The 19560-nt window shown below is 33.8% G+C and overlaps 2 protein-coding genes and 3 non-coding genes across 7 annotated transcripts in view; 1 reads left to right on the top strand and 4 right to left on the bottom strand.

Moving 5' to 3' along the window:
• The window catches only part of LOC124425224 (neurotrimin-like), a 154603-nt gene extending 147221 nt beyond the window's left edge, over nt 1-7382 (bottom strand). For both annotated transcript variants that reach the window (XM_046965300.1, XM_046965301.1), the window contains exon 1: nt 7154-7382. In XM_046965300.1, coding sequence (XP_046821256.1) covers nt 7154-7250 — 97 coding nt within the window. In that variant the 5' untranslated portion in view covers nt 7251-7382. The remainder of the gene's footprint in view (nt 1-7153) is intronic.
• Nucleotides 7383-13898: 6516 nt separating this feature from the next.
• Nucleotides 13899-14060, bottom strand: LOC124425284. The gene has a single exon (XR_006942471.1). It is a non-coding gene; the product is annotated as a U1 spliceosomal RNA (small nuclear RNA).
• Nucleotides 14061-16405: 2345 nt separating this feature from the next.
• On the bottom strand, nt 16406-16567 carry LOC124425288. The gene has a single exon (XR_006942475.1). It is a non-coding gene; the product is annotated as a U1 spliceosomal RNA (small nuclear RNA).
• Nucleotides 16568-16807: 240 nt separating this feature from the next.
• On the bottom strand, nt 16808-17929 carry LOC124424738. Of its 2 annotated transcripts, none has more exons than XM_046964192.1 (3): nt 17806-17929; nt 17328-17645; nt 16808-17045 (listed from the first exon to the last, which is right to left on the bottom strand). In XM_046964192.1, the coding sequence occupies exons 1-3, from the start codon at nt 17837-17839 to the stop codon at nt 17014-17016; spliced, it is 384 nt and encodes a 127-aa protein (XP_046820148.1). In that variant the 5' UTR covers nt 17840-17929; the 3' UTR covers nt 16808-17013. The 2 variants fall into 2 exon arrangements, with proteins under 2 accessions (XP_046820148.1, XP_046820150.1); XM_046964194.1 differs by having other exon boundaries at nt 17422-17645.
• Nucleotides 17930-18512: 583 nt separating this feature from the next.
• LOC124425289 lies at nt 18513-18674 on the top strand. Its single transcript, XR_006942476.1, has one exon. It is a non-coding gene; the product is annotated as a U1 spliceosomal RNA (small nuclear RNA).
• The last annotated feature ends 886 nt before the right edge of the window (nt 18675-19560 follow it).

The raw sequence follows: 19560 nt of genomic DNA, 5'->3' as shown, positions 1-19560 counted from the left end.
CAAATACATTATTGCCAATTATTACTCACTCCCAGCTTTTGCTTATTTCAGGGATATAAAGCGCACACGTACTAAACTTTTTAGATTGGTACTGCACACAATGTACCTCTCGAGACCATTTGATATCCCAAAAGTGGTATATACTTCGATATCTTTGACTGTTTTCGGAATATTACCTTATAATGATTTAAATGCTTCACTCTCTGTACTCTATTTACGATATGTATACAATTATATACACAATATATAAAATCGTTACATATTAAATAGATTTCTTTCCCAAAAGTATTATTGCAATTATGAAATTGTCATATCTGTAACGAGAGACAGAATTTTATTTATGCGTTATTATCTGTTGTCATTATACCTATTCGTGTACAGCAGAATATAGACCAGCGCGTCTTATTTAAAAATTATTCGTAATTATGGTAGTTGAACTATTGAACAAAGAGAAAAGGATATTTAGTGCGAAGCCGTATTAGAAGTCACGTTGAAAAATTTATTACATGTACTTCAAATGAAAGTACATGCCGTCAAAGAAGGATGAGTGTTATTAAAAATTCCGTAGTAAAAAGGTTGAAAATATCTCCTTCTCTTTCCCATTAAAACAAAAAAAAAGAAAGAAAAGGAAAACACAAATTTAGTATTTTGACGTAAATAGACAAGTAGGTACGTAGATATATTATTTACGTAACGTCGCGTGCAATACTTGACACATAAAATGAACGCCTCGGAAGAGTAAAGATATTGTAGGAGATATAGTCTCTACGCCGATAATAACTTTTCTTTCGTCCATTAACATAATTCAGTAAAGTCTCGCATCAGTGTTGAACGAGCGATCACTATATGTAAAAACTAACGCGCGTGCCTGTTGTGTGTATGAGGCAAGCGGATGTTCTTTTTTGCACGAATGAAATTTCACCTTCGTTAGAAGCCGGCACTTTGCGAAATTCTGCTGTCTTACACCGGAATACCATGCACGATAACGTGAGTCTTCCTACTTACGGGAAGAAGAAAATTATGCTCGCTGTATGTGAAACAATACAGACAGCTGCTGGTTACTAGCATTGAGAATCATTCGCTAAACGCAACGCGCGCGATCGAGGGAACATTTGCATATGGCATTCGAACGATTAAAACTCTCTCACCGCTGTTAACGAACGATCGCAGTAATATTTTGTGGAAAATAAATAGAAAACCCCTGCGGAAGCTTCGATTCAACCTTTCGATAAAAAATTTTCCGTAGTGGTGAGCCTCGTAAATCTCGCCGAAATATAGAGAAAAACGTATCGATATTTACGTAAAAAAAAAAGAGAGAAAAAAAAGAAAAACAAAAAAGGAAGGGAAAAATAAACTTTCATTCTATCTCAAATTCCAATAAAATTGCCAGCATAGTTTCAACTAATTTCTTTGTCGAAATTATTTCGAAAAACCTCGCCTCGTTATAACCGACCGAATTTGTATATATTATATATTTAAAAATTTAACATTATTTTTTTTTCTTTTCTTTTTTTTTCTTTTTAGAAAAAGAAGAATTTTACTTTTTACTTTCTGAAGCGTCTTTTTTTAAATTAAATAGAAATCCATAACGATGTACACGCTTCTGACTCGATTATGATTTCGTGAATATGCCTCGAAAGAAGGGAGGTAGAGAAATAGGAACAGAAAATGGGGTGGTAGGTTTATGCCACCGCAAGATTTGAATATCCGTAAGTTCGCGGTAAGCAAGCGGCAGCTATATCGATCGTAGAAAAGCCGAAGGGACGAACGAACCGGCGATGCACGCGATCGAATTGCCCGTAACGCGGTTCCCTTGTTAAAAGAAGTCATTCTTTAAGTGAATTTTTTACCAAACTGATCATTCTTCTCAACTTTTCTTTCATAAACACGGTGATAGCAGTGAATCTTATTATAGTGACGTAGTAACAACAGCAGAAGCCGGAATATGAAAATCTATTCGACGCGGAAAATGAAACGTTACCGACTCCACACTAAAAGCTGGATATTAACGAGATAAAAAAAGAAAAGAATCTCGAACGTGGTTTGGATAAGCTTGCACTGGGAAAGCACATTAACAAAAAAAATGAGAAGTAGAGGGAGAGATAGAGAGATAGAGAGACAGAGAGAAAAAGAGAAAGAAAGAGAGAGAGAGAAAGAGAAAGAGAGAGAGAGAGAGGGATGCTTCAAGGTGATGTACCGCAAGATCCAAGGGAATTCGTTCGGAAGACTAGCTTTAATCCACGTTCACATTGGACCTCAGATTCAAGATTTTTTTTATTTCTTCTTTCTCTTTCTCTCTCTTATTGTCAATCGTTGATATTATCTCTGAAGATAAAACCGTTCTATTCACTATATTCGAACGTCATCCATGCAATGCAATTCGTCGCAACCATAGTACAAAGAAGACAATATATGGCAAACGTTTCCAATGTCGGATAACTAGTGTACACAGTGTGTACGTGGCATTATCCATTTGTTTCTATACGTAGCGAATTCATTAAACTTGTATCATCGGCGTAAATTACCATCACCCTCGACATTACAGAGATTGTTCCACTAATCCGCCATATTACACGTCGTTTTCCACAGACATGTCTTAGAATCTTTTATGTATTTGTAATTATTAAAGCATCATATTTAAGCTAATAGGTTATTGCGAAAATGTATGTATGTAGGCTTTTAATCGAACCTACACTACAATGCAACGACGAACATTCGCTCGTGTCGAGTGTGTACGGAAACCTCTTCGGATAGGTTAATCAAGCCGAATAGCACTTCATGTCCGCGAAAATGCACAGTTAATTGAATCGTTGTTCGAATCGTATATAGATAACTTCGAGTCGGCTGATTAGAACGGTCTCTCTTACTCGGGCAACTTCGTTCCATCTAAACTAACGTTGAATTAACGAAGAACTCATTAATCACGAAAGAATTTAAAAGCGTAACGCATTCAATCTAGAAGTGTTTTAGTTTGGATACCGTCCAGTGTTTATTCTCTCTTTTAGCCGTATTACGATCGTAATACGTTTTCATCAACGAACAATCGTTACTGAATCGAACCTTCTTACAAATAATAGAAAACACTGATACTAAATAAATAAAAAGGACAAATAAATAAATAGAAATAAATTCTAAATAAATAAAATAGATTTGGTATTTATATGTACATAATATATGTCAAAAAAAAAAAGAGAAAAAGAGAAATAGACAGACAACTCATGAATCAATTTGTAACACGATTGCGTCAATAGAGTTGGACTTTTTCAATGCAACTTTAGTAAATGAAATGTCAGCAACAGCTGAGAGTAACTGCACCAATAAGAACTCTTTCTTCGTAACTTCGTAACTAACGAAATTCTAGCAATAACTTTTGATAGAGGAAAAAGTACTTGCTAGACTATTCCAATTATTACATTTGAACAATTTTTACCAAAATATAATTAAAACGCGAGAATCTCTACAAATGAGAAAACGCATTCTTCTAAATGTACAAAATGAAGGTAATAATCCTCTTGCACATGTATTGTTAATCTCGTGGCATCACGTTTTGCGAATGAACATTCAGATCTATTATAATTTTCGAACAAAATACTTTTAGATAAAATACGACATAAAAAGAATATTTTCTCAAATACAACATATCACCACTATCAATGACGCTATCATATCGTTTATAAAATTATACTTTTGTAAGATACAAGAAAGTAGAATGAAAATTTTTATTGATAATGACTTGACGTTATCGTTGATATTATTAGTAAAACATTGTAATGGTAACATGCACGACAATATGCTTATGAGACAATAACGATGAAATACGTTCTATGTGAAATATTCAAATGACATTTCAGTAGTGTCGCTTTCTGTTTTTTAACCGTTCAGTCATTTCTATCTCATATCTTCAGATATCGTGTATAATACTTAGTTGAAGGTAAATTACTGATAAAAGCTACAACATTACAAAATATTTAAAATTATGCATGTACAATTTTCAGAATACATCCGCATTTATCGCAAATAATTTTGATACTTTTTCAAACATTACTCGCTCGGAAAATGTAACAAATTCGCAAAACATTTTACCGTTAAGCTTTTCAATTATTTCTCAACAATAAATCAAAACAAAAAGATAATATCTTCGCAGTTTACGCAAATTTTTACATAATGTATATTTTTTATTGAAAAAAAAAAAAAGAAAAAAGAATAAAAGAATTCATGCAATATAATTGATCCATTAAAGAATTGTACTATTCCATTATAGATAAAAGAATAAGAAGTTCCAGAGAAGTTGGTTTAAAATTTCTGCGCGAAAAAGAAGTCTGCGGTTCGAGCCTTCCTCTTAGAGGATATCCAATTTAGGAGAAGACAAACGTCGCGACACTTTCAACGGTAATGAAAGTGGAAGAAGTCTCGGCGCGCCCTTTTGTTTTCTTGCGCTCTCATACAAGGATATACACATAGCAAGTACTCCCTCGGTCGTCCTAGAATTCAATCAAACCGTGTTTACAGCTCAGTACACTTAATCCTCTTTATTGGATTCAAAGCATTTGCCGGTTCCGTATCTCAGAATTTGATCAATTTTATGGCCGAAGGATTTGAACGATACTCGTGAAAGCCATCTGTCTACTTCCACTCCCAAACGAAATTATATCGTTGCCTGTACCCGGATTATTTTCATCTTACATTCACTCTTTCTCTTTCAATCCCCACATTTTTTGTTTTTCGTTAACTCATCAACTTTTATTTAGTCTATTCGTGAAACCATCATTACGAAAATGACCAAACAACTCTTAAATACAAGCGAAACACTCAAAGCGAAGTTTCTTCATTTTCTCATATCTTATTTCACATTAATAACGCCGAAATGAATATATCCCAAGTACTGGTCGAACACATACGGAAATACTCGAGATTTTATTCCGATGTTATCGTGATTTAATAATTACATAAAATTAAATATCTGACTAATTCATATGTTTCTTATATGTTATGAATTATATAAAAATTATTATTTATTATTGTGGCTTTTCCATAGAAAAATAGTCTATTTGTATTTTAAACGAATATCAATGACGAAGGAAAAATCACCCTTCTTCTTTCCTTTCCTCTCTTTTTCTCTATTTCCTCCTCTTTTAACAGTTCTTCTCGTCAAGATTTGGTCGTTACGATTATTTTAATAGCTCACGACACGCTATATGATTTATGGTATTACCAAGAATATTACCATCATATCACCTCGCTAGTATTAGCTCTATTAGACGGACGCGCGAAAGTGCGAACTACATATGACGAAGCTAATGAACTTTATTCTAATGAAGATAATCGTACGCTCAACTTGAACCATCTCAAATGACTTTATTACAATCGAAAGAACACAAACAAGACGTTAACAATTAAATAATAAAGCAAAATTCATTTTTGAACAAACTCAGACCATGAAGGTACGTCTCCGTCGCGTGGATTCTACAAGAATCAAGAAAACAAAGTATCGAAATTGCCTACGAAACTTTCTACGATGGATCATCGATCGACGTCGAAATGTAAAAAAGAAAATTCACATATGGGAAATTGGATTTCTTCGACGGCTATCCAACTTCACTCACCAAACTTAACGGACCACTTGCCAAGCTTCAGAAAGGATAACTTTATCAAGATGCGATCGCTATCACTGAAAGAGGAGCTGAAACAAGCACTGCGGCATATTTTTTAAGGAATAACGAAACTTATAAGTGCGGACGAGTACTATCGAAGAGATTTCGAAATTCATGCGAAAAATGGTGCATGAGGAGAACAAAATTTTAGAGGGTAGTAGTCAAAGGATTAAGAATGTTTTATCTTAAAACCTAAATAAAGTTTCGATAATTGCTAAGAAGATTATGTTTATGTACGTGCAATAAAAAAAAACAAAAGTTAATTACATGCTGGAAAAGCTCGACCATTTTGTCCTGAAATGACTATAGTGACCGACCAGGAAGGGATGGTAATCATGCGTTTTAAACCATCCTGTTAATGCTACTTTCCTCTGTTCTCTCTAAGTTTCCTCTCAAGTTTTTAACGACGTTGAGTTTCTTAATACTTTGCATCGTACTTTCGCTTTACTCGTGTTTGAGCAAATGTTTCCTCATAAATTCAGCATGCTTTGATTCTTTCAAATTCGCAATTAACGTGTACAAACACGCGAACGATTAAAAGATATCTTCTCACGAAATCAAATCAATCTAACGAAGTGAAACTATCAATATCATTGAAATGATGGAATTTCTACAGGTATACATGAAAGATACGAAAAATCAATGAAAAAATCGACAGATATTATGAAACAGAGTCACGTGTTAGGACAACAAGGATTTTCCGAAAATAACAAGCACAAAATTTCGACGAAAATCAGTCACGTGAAAATGGAAATAAAAGTAACGAATCTCTTGACCTTATCAGATCTCCTTTATCATGATAATCATTCAATTAAAAATCATGTAAAGTACGGATGTAATACCGATTTCACGGGCGTAAAAAAAAACAAAGGTTCGTTCATAAATATGGAAGCTAGAAGGTGCATCACATTAATCAAGGAGATCAACGTTCGGGTCGCCTCCGAGGATAATTAAACTAGGAATCGAACGTGTACATCGAGTATCAGAAGTCGCGTACTCGCTCGATAGGAAAAATCGATTCAATCGCGAAATATCCTAGATATGCGTATGTAGGTACGTACATACCTATACAATATAAAGCGAGTAGCCTTGTATTATCTTTCGCATATATCAACGACCGAAATACCTCGATACTTCGATCCTCATTTCTATCACAATGTACTAGTAACTAAAGGGGAACGTCGAATGTCGAAGGCGTCACTTCTCGCAGGATAACACACGATAATCCCTCTTGCACGAGCTTTCGATCCTAACTTACGTTTCGCGTCAATCACACGTGACACTTCACCGTAGTAGGATGTGACCTATCGCGTCACGAAAATAAAGATGAGTCAATCGTCCTTTTGTCTTTAGTTTTTTGCTAGTTTTTTTTTTTTTTTTTTTTAGAACAAAGAACGAGAGAAGAAATACAAAGGGTATAAAGAAAAGGACTGATGAAATGAAAAGAAAGGATCGAGTAAGACAGAAGGAGAGTTACGCGTCACAGATGACACCGAACTCACCGACAATCTCCGTTCGGACGCCAACGAGAAAAGCAGCGAGCATCAGAAGAGGTTGCACCTGTCGTCTGTACGAACACATAGCACGTTTTTCATGCATGATAATCGCGCGTAAGCGACACCACGTATCCCAACGAGGGTAGCGCACGTCGCTTCGAGACTGAAGTTCCGAGCTCGTGCGTCGCTCCGTATATCCTCGAGGCCAACACACGAGGAAACACCCTCCTCCTATCGTTCCACACGCCCCACTCCGCGCGCGCCAACTCCGAAGGGTTGCTCGAACGTGCCACTACTCCCTCCACTCAACCACTCGGCGCGAGCGCCGAAGTTACTGGCGCGGAGCTTCAAGAAAATCTTCTCTTTCCCTTTCTTTCTCTATTTCTATTTCTGCCTTTCACGTTTTTTGAACCAAGTTGTCACCAAGTCTTTTCGTTTCCACTTTTGAAAACGATTATAATGTTTCATCGATAATGCCAGATTTATATGTTCTGCGATATTCATCTTTCGTCAAATTTTTTTAACTACAATGCTATTAATTTTGTAAGAATGTTCTAAATAAAAGATATGAAGTGAGTAAAAGGGTATGTATGTATCTATATATTTATGTGTATGCAACTAAAAGGATTAAATGTCACACGTAATTCATAAAGAATGGCAGATATTCGAAATTCTAGTCATACTTTGGAAAGCGTAATTTATGAAAAAATGAAAATTCAGTCGAATTGATTGGTTGGTTGATCGAAGTTGAACACTAGCTAGAACTCTTTCGTTGAAAGATCCGAAGGTTGTTAACAAACAAAAAGGACTTTGTATACCTTTCGAATCACTTACGTTCGAGCGAGCTTATCGAGCGTACATACACACGTTTGTATATATTTGTTAGCGACGTTAACGTTCCATTGTCCAACAGACAACGAAAATGTCTATGGGTGTCGAGTGTATCTAGCAGGATTTGTTGACGATTACTGGTTTAAATATGAGTAATTGCGAGTAATTGAGAAGTAATGGAATTACAGTTTTCCCTGGGAATAGCTGGCCATCCGAAAATTCTCCAATTTTACGTCACGCGGTCTCGCAGATTTGTAGAAAGAGAGATAGATAGAGAAAGAGAGAGAGAGAGAGAGAGAGAGAGAGAGAGAGAGAGAGAGGAAATGGGAAAGAAGTATATATTTAGCACCCTTTTGTTTCGATCTAAATACGATTTAATGATAAAACGATACGTTCAGAATAATCCAACCACATATTCTTACTCTCGTAGCCTGTAAATCATGCCATGACACAGAAAAAGTGTATAAAGAAATAGAAAAAGTCTTGGAAAAGTCGTGATATTAAAGGAAAACGCTAAACGTATAGAAACAGCTTTTGTTGCGAAAAAATACTTCGTTCTTTATGAAACATACGTTAGCGTATATAGTACTATGTCATATTTCGATTTCTAGAAATATGTGAGTAAATACGTGATTTAAAAAAATACGCGAGAATAGAATATTGCGTATGAACGACCACTTTGTAAAGTAAAATTTTTTAATTTTATTCGAAATCAAATCTATTGATATTCGTCAATCGCTCTCAGGTACATCATGCAAAGCAAGCCGATTTATATTCATTTGTGAGAACGCTAAAAGAATATTTTGAGTATACTAAAAGTAAAATCGCCGAAACCGAGAGCCAATTCATTTAAATACCGCAATAAACGAACGTACAGAGCACGTTCGACGTCGCGAAATAGACAATATCGTCACGATAAATTTATCGAATGTGACCGGCGCTCAATATTCTCGCGCATACATAGCGCAACGAAATACGATCGATATATTCCAAAAATTAATTTTCGTGGCACGTGATTAAAGCCGTATATGTGTACATATTTACCACTTAATAATATCGAATTTCTGCCACGAAACGAGTGAACGAAACGAAACGAATCAACGTGAGAAGGGATTCGCGAATTTAACGGTAGACTCGTTCGATGATTTCACAATTACCGATCGCGATAAAAATAAATAAAGGAAAACACGTACGAGACGGAAGATGATAAAAAATTAAAAATGAAAAATAATGTAATGACGAAAATAAAAGAGACATCTAATAGCGTAGCACTAACGAAAGGAGAGACAATTCGATATTCGACGGTGCCAGGTGTCGTTCTTGGTACCATAATGCCGGTGGGCAGCTTGCTAACGACAGGAATTCTTATAAGGCGTGCTTGCTTGTTCGTTCATTTGTCTACACACGGACTAAAGCTTGTAGCCGAGGGCACACGCAATAATAAAGAAAAAGAAAGAAAAAGAGAAAGCGACATCGTTATACCTTTGTACGTTGTATAAACTTCTTCATTGGGTACTCCTCATCGAAACGAGTAATACGTCCAATAGTACGAACAACCAAGCTTTTATGAGTCTTCGTTCATGAAAAAGGAACATTAACGTTACGTTCACGACCGCGTTATATGTGTTGGAGTGGCCGATCAGCAATTTGCGATCTACAATTTGCTCATTATACAAGCGCCTTTCTACGACTCCCGTCTTTATTATTAGCCACAATATATCGCACTACAACACAACGATGACGACAGCAACGACAACCAGAGAATGAGCGTGTTGAAAAGCATCTGAAAAGATAAAGAATCGGATAGGGAGTTGAGTTGAGTTTACACGCTCGATCAAATTTTCACCCATGTCGTTTCTATTTCTATTAAACTCACCTTCTCGTCTAATCGCTAAAATCGATAGAATTTTTTTTAATCGAATTCAAATAAATCAAAGAGATATACCGATGGACGCTTGAATTAATTATTAACTGTACATTGAGAATAAATTTTTCGGCAAAAGTAAATTCTTCTCTTACACTTCTTAAAATTTTCAGTGAACCATATACATATGTATATAGTACATATATTTGATATCAAATTCGAATGCGTTAGGTTTAAATAAACTTGAAAAATGTACGAATTTGGTAGTAAAAGTAGTGCTGAAGAGAGACATCAAAATCGAAAAAGTACAAAGGCGAAAAATAATGAGCGACCGATCGGAACAACTCTCGAAAAGCGTGTCTTTTGTCATCGCTTAAAAACGATCTTCGCGGAACGAAAGAGGATAGCGGCACAGAGTGGGTTCCTAGTTAGTCCACGGCAAGCCAGACAAATGGTTCTTCTCCCTTCAAGAGGACGGGAGAATGCGACATGTGTGTAGTGTAAGTAAGAATAAGTGAAGCCAGCCAAGTTGAGTACTGGCCGCATTCGCTTAAATCCTTCCAAACAATACGACTGAAAGACGTCGTCTTTACGTAAGTAGGATTCAACTAGGTCGCATTCGGCGTTTCACGGACAACACATAAGAAGAGTTACCCTTCCTCGGCTCTCTTTCTATATTCCTATCTCTATCTTGAACGAAAAGACATCTTCGAAATCTCGAAGAGATGCACGATTGTACCAAGGCTGGGCCATCTTAGGACCCCCCTTTACAACTCGGATATCCCGGCCATTTCTACCTTCGTTCTTCAAAGGCACCGATCGTCCTATGGAAATTTCTAACTGCTATTTCGATGTCAGCTAGAGCGAGCATCCGTGTGATTCGGAAAAAGCGATCTTATTGAATTCCTTTTACCCTTCCATTTCTCTTTCTCTTTCTCTTTCTAACATCTTGCAGTACTCTTTTCCTCTTGCCATATTGGCTCTCCATGAAACGAACCCATCCTCGACTGTATCGTTCCTTTGACAGAGAATCACCGCGCTAGACAAGAACATACCTAGGAATTCTTTCTCGATTGCATGTCATACTCGATTCATGCTACGATCCGACTATTACTATCTCCTCTCTCATCGTTACCGTCTTTTTCAATTTGTCCAAGAAAACGTTTATTTGGACGTGCGAATTCGAACACATTCGAAAGGTCGAGGCATGCGATAATCTCAACTTTTCAACGATGTAACACGATCATAAATTGCTCTGATTTTCAGCATTACGGAAAGTGAACTTTCGTAGAGAATATTTTATACCTGCTAATAAGGTCTCGTCTCCGGCCGCAAACAAGCTCACTTCGTTCCTCAACTTGTTCTTCTTTCGTGTTCTTCGGACAATCGGTTCGAGTGAGCCCTAGAAATTCCAACAAAGTTTAATAGCCTTGCATTTCGCCACCGTGTTATCGAAGCAGCCGCTGAACTCACTCCAACTTAGCCCCTCCAACTCTGCCCCTTCTACGCTACCGACTTACTCGATTCGCAATTTCATCGATGGCTATTTTCAAGACCGATTAATCGTAAATTCTTTTCTTTTTTTTTATTTCCCTTCCTTTTCATACTCGAATTCTATCTTAACGCTATTGTCCACAAGTTGGCTACGATTCGAAGTAGAGAGAATGAATGTTCTCATATATATTCGTATGTGTATATAGTATATATAGTTTATATGCTCGAAACGTTATTCCAAAATTTCCTAGCTTGGCCAAGTAACTTCAGACGAAAACTGGAGAGATGCACGAGACGACTCATTTAGTTAACGAAAAAGTACCGCTTTCTGTCGGCCAGTTCTGTCGACGAAACGCCGTATAACAGTAGAAAAAGGAAATTTATGTAGTTACGGTAGACTTTCAAATGAAAAGAATAAAGATCTAATTGTTAGAAATTATTCTTTTTAGACAAAATATAAATATGTACATATACGTAACATGTCGTATTGAAAATACAATGTACAGACAAAAAATTCTTGTTCAAATCTAACAAGCTAATTTGTTAATTTTAAACATTATGGGAAAAAAAGAATTAAATAAAAAGTATATTAACTATTTATTTCATAATAAATTAAACGTGATGATTCCGCTATTTAGAAGAACATAACAATACATAATATCGATAGAAATGTTTCAGATTCGAGGGGGAGTCGTGGACACGCATTAATCTCTTTGACTTGCTAAACGGGTTAATTTAAATGTTTAAATTCTAGATCTGATGCAACTCAATTTGCGGGTGAGCACGGTCTCCGGTTAATTCCTTTCCTTCGTCGAGCATTCCACTGGTTCACGTTAGTGCCGCTTTTCGCCAACCCACTACCATCGTTGTTACTTCTAAAGCAATCCGAATGACCGATTCACGAGATATAATCATACGTGGTCGTTTCGACCCATTCCATTTCGTTACATTTGTAAAAATAACTAACATTACGAGATTATTTTATAAAATTTCATAAAATCTTTTTACTTTTAGCTAAGACCACAGAGAACTTCTTTATACTTTCGAAATATCGAAAAAATGTAACAAGCGGTTAACTTAAAAATTACTAAAAAAATCACAAAATTCTTTGACATCTGATATATTTTAGATCGCAATTTAAATGTTTTTTTTTTTATATTTGTGTGTCCGCTTTAGCATTTAAACGGGTGAATAGATTGACCGGAAATTTTTACCAAAAATCAAGTTGCACACAACGAAGATCCACGAATAATTCTATTTCGATTGCGGTTTAAAAATAATAGATATGTCATAAATAAAAAAATTTATAAAAAATCGTACAAGCCACAGAAACAATCCAAACTGTGCAGAAATATTTAAAATAGTCCTAACAATTAACGTAAGTTCTTCTAAAATATTTTATGAGAGCAATAAAAAATGACAAACGGCAAAAATATTATGAGCTTTACAATATATCTCTATCTATCTATAAGTTTTCTATTAAAATTTATATACAATGTATTTATCCGCATAAAGACTCATACAAATATCTATGTACTCACGTTAGTGTATATTAATTGGTCTACATAGTTGAACATTTCTTGAATGTATTGTATTATTTTGAAATTTTTAACGAAGATCAATTTTCATTTTACGAAGATTTACAAGAATTTTTTAAATTATCCTTTATATTTTTTACATTTTATCCATATCATGCAAAATAATAAATATAGTTTTTTGTAAAAAATATAATTTTTTATTAGGAATCAAAGGCTAGAACTCTGCAAAAACTAACCAATAGGAAATAACAAAAAAAAGAAAGTGAATTTAGAAAATCTAATATATCAGTTAAGTCTATTGTAAAAAACGCAGAATTGTTCCAAAGGCGAAGTCGAATTAGACAGTTCCTTTTCCTTTATTTTTTATATTATATAAAACTTTTTTTTTAAACCTTTATAAACTATGGATTAACTAAATGCAAAAAATTACTTATTTGCAATTCCGAATTGTACAAAATGCGTTTTTCTACCACGCAAAAGTACTTACAGTCAATAACGAAAACAAGTTTTCATTTAAATTATTAACACATATTTTTAATCTTATCATTTTATACATACTATTTAAGACATATACAGGATGGTTGACAAAATGAAAAAAGTATTTTCCTCTCTGTAATATTTCCAACTTTCTATAAATGCAATAATATTTAACGATTGAATGATATACGTATTTTATATGCTTTTTTCGTAAAATAAAAAAAAAAAGTCGAAAGACATTTCCCATTTAATGACGGTTTTAAAAGTACTATGCGAAAATTAATTAAAATTCTCGACAATTCCATGATTAAATAAAAATAAAACCCACTTTTTGTGTCAATTTAAGATCGCAAAATTACAAGTATTTTTAATACTCGACACTTCCATGATTAAATAAAAAAAAAAAAATCCCTTTTTGTATCAATTTAAGACTACAAAATAACAAGTACTTTTAATACTTTTTAAAAATTTTTCCACTCGTAATAACGTTTTATATACGCATTATAACTTTAGAAATTTTATAAATTTACTTTTAGAATTATCTTATCCGGGATAGCGCGAACGCAGTCCCGACTACCAAAAATTATACGCCCGAGATATCCACATTAGGGATATTCGCAAGGGTCAGCTCAACCGTAGTGCAATGGAAGAGCCTCGCCCTGGAGGAACCGCCTTCTTGATCACGGTATCCCCTGCGCCAGGTAAGTATGCTTTCCTTTGATCCTCCAGGATAGTTGAACACGAAAATTATTCTTTTACCTTCGAGAAAGGATTCTCTTGCTGCGCACCATAGCGACAAATTCCCTTACTAACTCGGGCAAGCGTTCGATCCGGCTACCGCATTAAATTTTGGCTCTGTTCCAACTAGCTCAATTAACTATAGAATACTAATTAAAGTCTTCTTCAATAAATCACAATATTGACATTTATAATTATTTCAAGTATTTCCTCATTTTCTATTTTTTCTATTAACTTATTCATTATAAACACATTGAATGCTGTGAAATTCATTGATTACCAGCATTCATTTTTGTAGCGTTTTTTTTTAAATATTCCTGTAATTCCTTTTGTGACATTTTATAACAAAACATATATTTGACAAGTATACTTTCTAATGTAAAAATAAAACCTAACGTAAAACGTATAACAATGAATTCTTCTATATCTTTATATCTTTTATCTAAACAAAGTCATGAAAGTTATTGAATGAATTAATCTAATTGTACAAAATCGATTCGACACTTAACCGTATTAAATCTTTTGTGTGGTACGGTTATTCCGTTTATCGAAATTATTTTCGCTCGCACAAACGGTAATGTATGCTCAATCAATTATAACCCAGAGTCTCTAATCCTGAAGATTTAGGGTCTGAGGTTCATCTTTTGTTTAGATTTTATATACACAATATAGAAGAATATATGTAAATGACATACAAATAAGATAAGCTATTCACACAACAGTAAACGATAAAAATGCCTTGCCGGAAATATTCTAGACTTTAATAGGAAAGAATTAATACAGTTAATTTTACCAAACAGAGACTATTTTCTATCTATTAAAGATTTTTGAAATGAAACTTCTGTAGTAAGGGATGGCAACGAAATGAAACGAAAGAAAGTAAAACGGAAACGAAAAAAGAATGACAAGAAAGAGAGAGGCATACAAAAAGAGGATGAAAGAAAGTGGGATAAGGTATAAGCTGTGCGTTATTGTTTTTCTTGAGCGTAAAAGAGAGGTAGGAAAAAAGAAAAAGGAGTAAAATATGACGACAAGCCGTACACATATATTGTATACGTTGTGTTCTCACTTTCTCACTCATCCATCTCTCTCGCTCTTTTATCTTTTTCACTTTCCCATTCACCCTTTTTCCTTTTTCTCTCATCCCTCCATAATTTTTCTCTGATTCCATCTGTCTCTCAACTTCTCGTTTTTTTCCAATCCACGTGTCGGCCTGTCAATTATATCAAATAAAATAAAATAAAGCAATATTTTTATACAAATAAATTATTTTCAATATTTTTATATACTGTTTAAAATTTATCCCTCTCTCTCTCTCTCTCTCTTTCTTTTTATTCTATCTTTAAAATTCGCTGATAAGCAGCTACATATAATAATAACATTGAGAATTAAAGTTAAAAAAATTAAATTAAACTAAACCAAAATAATTATAAAAAGTTTCATTATTTCTATTATATAATAAATATCGTGTGATACTGCATAACCATTTTTCTGATTTTTTGTTTTCTTTACGTTAAAATTCTACAACTGTAATTGTATTAACATATTGATTGCCACGTTAGATTTACATGTTTTCAGGAACAACAAAAGTTTAATTATTCTAAGGATATGATGACAAATAATAAGAAACATTTGAAGCATAGCGCGATCACTACACCATCCCATCAGGCGAATATTCCCTATCGGAGAAACAATCTCCGGTCACAGGTAATCAACCTACAGTCAATGTGTTAATTGAAAGAAGAGTAGTTACTTATTGTTATCGAAGAAAACAAAAGCAGTCTCCTCGTACTAATAAGGCTTCGTAAAGTACAAAACCTTTCAAGCATAAGAGAAAAGTATACGATATTACTTGTTTTCAAACGAAAAACGTATCTATAATATATAATATACCTATATAAATAAATACTACTAAAATACTAAAAGACCAATTCGAGAAACGACATAAAAATTATAAATTATTTATAAATTATCTTCCAATTAAACTCAAAAATATTATATATATAATTATATAAATTTTTTAATTTTGAGATGAAGTTCATTGAATAAAGTTATGTATTTTTTAAAACAAAGCATTTATGTAAAATATATTATATATATGCTCTAATGTCAAGTTGATTCACACTAATTAAAAAAGGGGAGAGGAAATCTTCAGACAAAGGGGAAAGAATGGAGGGGGAGATGCATATTTCGTATAAATATATACCATCCGCACGTTTTAAATTAACATGACACACAAAGTTATTCTTTGAAATTCAAAATAAAACCTAAAAAAAACCTTAAAATGTAAAAACCTTTTGTTTGGAATTAAATTAACCGGGATAGCGCGAACGCAGTCCCGACTACCAAAAATTATACGCCCGAGATATCCACATTAGGGATATTCGCAAGGGTCAGCTCAACCGTAGTGCAATGGAAGAGCCTCGCCCTGGAGGAACCGCCTTCTTGATCACGGTAACCTCTGCGCCAGGTAAGTATGCTTTTTCATCGTTGAACACGATACTTGAATACAACTATGTTGCATTTTGCTGTGAGTAACAGATTCGACTATGCGCAACATAGCGGCAAAAGAGAGAACTAGATTCCTTAACGAGTCGAGCTAACTGGTAATCTAGAGTAGGAATATACGATAACCGTCACGACATGATTAGCGACGAATTCAAAGAGATAGAAATAAAATAGAAATAATATATAATACAAAGAAAAAAACAGACCATATAAGTAAAAAAGAAATTATGTTTTCACATGGAGATAGAAATCATCCACCATCAAATTCCATACATTAATTCGAAAGATTTATACAATTATTTTTTTTTTAATGTAATGATATAAAGTTTATTAAATCATTTTTTGCCTCTTTAAAAGATATGTCTACTAGATAAATGATTGATATTTTCCTTTGCCCACGTCATGCACGTTTTTCCTTAACAAGGACCATTCCACAATTTGTAATAATCTACAAAAGAAAATAATTACTTAATTATTAAACACAAAACTATATCGGTTTTAATATCTGCTAAATAACAGAAGTCAATATTAATAAAAGGAAGATATTAAAAGAAAGATAGAATTCAATAATAATAGATATCTTGGTTATCAAAAAAAGTAAAAACAGTCTTATAATATTAGGAAATATTTTTAACCTATTAATTCGTATGTCTCCGCTTGTGATATAATATAATTATTTACGATAATATATCGATCATTAAACGTTCTCAACATATTTATAATTACTTACTCGTTCTATAAATAACAGTAATGTATCTTGTTATATTCTTCTGCGGAGTTATACGAAAACGAGTACATTTATTGTAACAAAGCATATGACATACGCTCGAAAAGGTTTTGTCTTCGAAGTCGCGATCACGAGCGCAGATTGTTTCATCACCATTACTACTATTGCTTTTTTTTTCACTCGTTTTCTCATCCGGAACGATCGTAGTCATTTCCTTTTCTCCAGGATCGATCGTACTCTTCACATTGCAATGGTTGCAGTCGCACGTAAAAATATTTTCCTGTACCGGCAAAGACGCGCATAGCATCACAAATACGACTGCTATTTTTAAAAGAAACTATCATTTAACACTGTTTCAGATATCTTATTTGAGGAGAAAACTAGAAGAAAAAAAAAAAAAAAAAATTCTTTTCTCGAGTAGCTTTACATTATTCATTTCTTTTTACAAATATTGTAATAAATATATTTTATCAGTGCTTACAAAATACAACAGCTATCACGTGACTTAATCCCATGTTTCAAGATTTAAAATATAATATCGAAGATGCAGTAAGACCGATAGGACGACTCTCAAAGTCTTTCCGTTCGATTAAGAGTTAAGTCGGTACGTGACTGTTTCGATATCAAAAACATTAACACATTGACCTCTGATCTTAACGGAGAAAAAAATTATTATGCGTGCGCATCTATGATAAGTCAGATATATAAATGATGAAATTGAATATTCTCGTGAAGGAAGGTATTAGCGTTAACAATCAAACACAATTTTAATTAAAATCAAAGATAATTTGATTTATCGAATAAAATTTCTTATGCTGTAAATTTTTTATCCTAGTAAATACTGTTTATTATATATACGCTATAAAAACAAAAAAGTCTAAAAACAAATATACATAATATACTATGCAATATAGCAAAACGAATTCAATCTTGAAATTGAACTACGCAATTTTCATTTAGATTTTGAATTATGGTCGAAATGTAGAATTTCGCATTGTTCGACTCTCCATTTTGTAATTAGCTAATATAATTAGTTTAAGGACGAGTCATTGTCAAGGAAGCATATACGTTTGAGCTCTCGATTTAGTTGATTTTCTTGCCGCTTTAGAGCGCTATATTCGAATACATTTCTCATCAGAAATTCAGAACAGGACACTGTTGAAACTAGTTGGACAAGAGGGGAAAAGCATACTTACCTGGCGCAGAGGTTACTGTGATCAAGAAAGCGGTTCCTCCAGGGCGAGGCTTTTCCATTGCACTACGGTTAAGCTGACCCTTGCGAATATCCCTAATGTGGATATCTCGGGCGTATTATTTTTGGTAGTCAGGACTGCGTTCGCGCTATCCTGGATAAAGTATGTGTAAAAAATAGTATTTATTTCTTTCTTTTCCGCTAATATTTTACAATTTCTCCTCTCTTCTCCTAACTATAAAAGATTCATATAACAAACTGGGTTGTTTGCATAATAAGATACCCTGGATACTGAATACGAGGTAAATATTTGAAATGTTCTCTGAAGAGTACGACTGGTGGAGAAGCTTCTAACATCTTTCGATGTAAAGTGAGGAGGGAGGAGAGGTCATGGCCTGTAAAGAAAAAGGAATTAAGCAGATGTAAAGCTCTCGATTCACCTGTCGACCGATTCAGAATATAAACTTTCAAATTAACCTATTCGAGAAGGCAGAGAATAACGCACGCATAATATTTGCATATTTTTAAAATAAAGAAAATATTCGATTGGATTCGTTATTACTATTATTATATATATTAGAATGAAAATTATACAATATTTTTATATAATAATTACGAAGAATCTTTATTTTGAAACTACTTAGAGAATGTTATGTTAAACAATCTGCTTTATAATAGAAATGCTTCGTTCAAAATTCACAAGATTTATTAATTATAACCCCTCTAACTACAAATATAAATGTTCTTATAAAATACGCACTATACGTTAATGGACAAAGAAAGGAGAGGTGATACACGTTTATGATTTTGAAATCAATGTGCTTTATATAACCTTAAGTAAACAATTTTCTTGCAAGGCGTCCTTTCCTTTCAACACCAGTACATCTTTGAGATATATTGCATGACAATAGGCGTCTTCTAACAGCTGACAATCATTTAATGTTGCGACTTATGAACTAATTTGCATTTTATCCCGAGCATCCATTGTTCGAGGTTATTGTTGATGAGAGGGCTTACGGTATCCGTTCGAAGTTGCAAACTGGC

Source organism: Vespa crabro, chromosome 6 (genome assembly GCF_910589235.1).
Source record: "Vespa crabro chromosome 6, iyVesCrab1.2, whole genome shotgun sequence".
Taxonomy (NCBI): Eukaryota; Metazoa; Arthropoda; class Insecta; order Hymenoptera; family Vespidae; genus Vespa; species Vespa crabro.
This window is presented reverse-complemented; position numbering and strand designations above follow the sequence as displayed.

Excerpts from the sequence above, each read along its gene's own strand:
- LOC124424738 (XM_046964192.1), bottom strand. The coding sequence starts at position 17,839 with ATGGGATTAAGTCACGTGATAGCTGTTGTATTTT. Across the intron at positions 17,646-17,805 it reads CGTGATAGCTGTTGTATTTT|CAGTCGTATTTGTGATGCTA; the intron begins GTAAGCACTGAT and ends TTTTAAAAATAG. Across the intron at positions 17,046-17,327 it reads TACTGTTATTTATAGAACGA|ATTATTACAAATTGTGGAAT; the intron begins GTAAGTAATTAT and ends TTTCTTTTGTAG.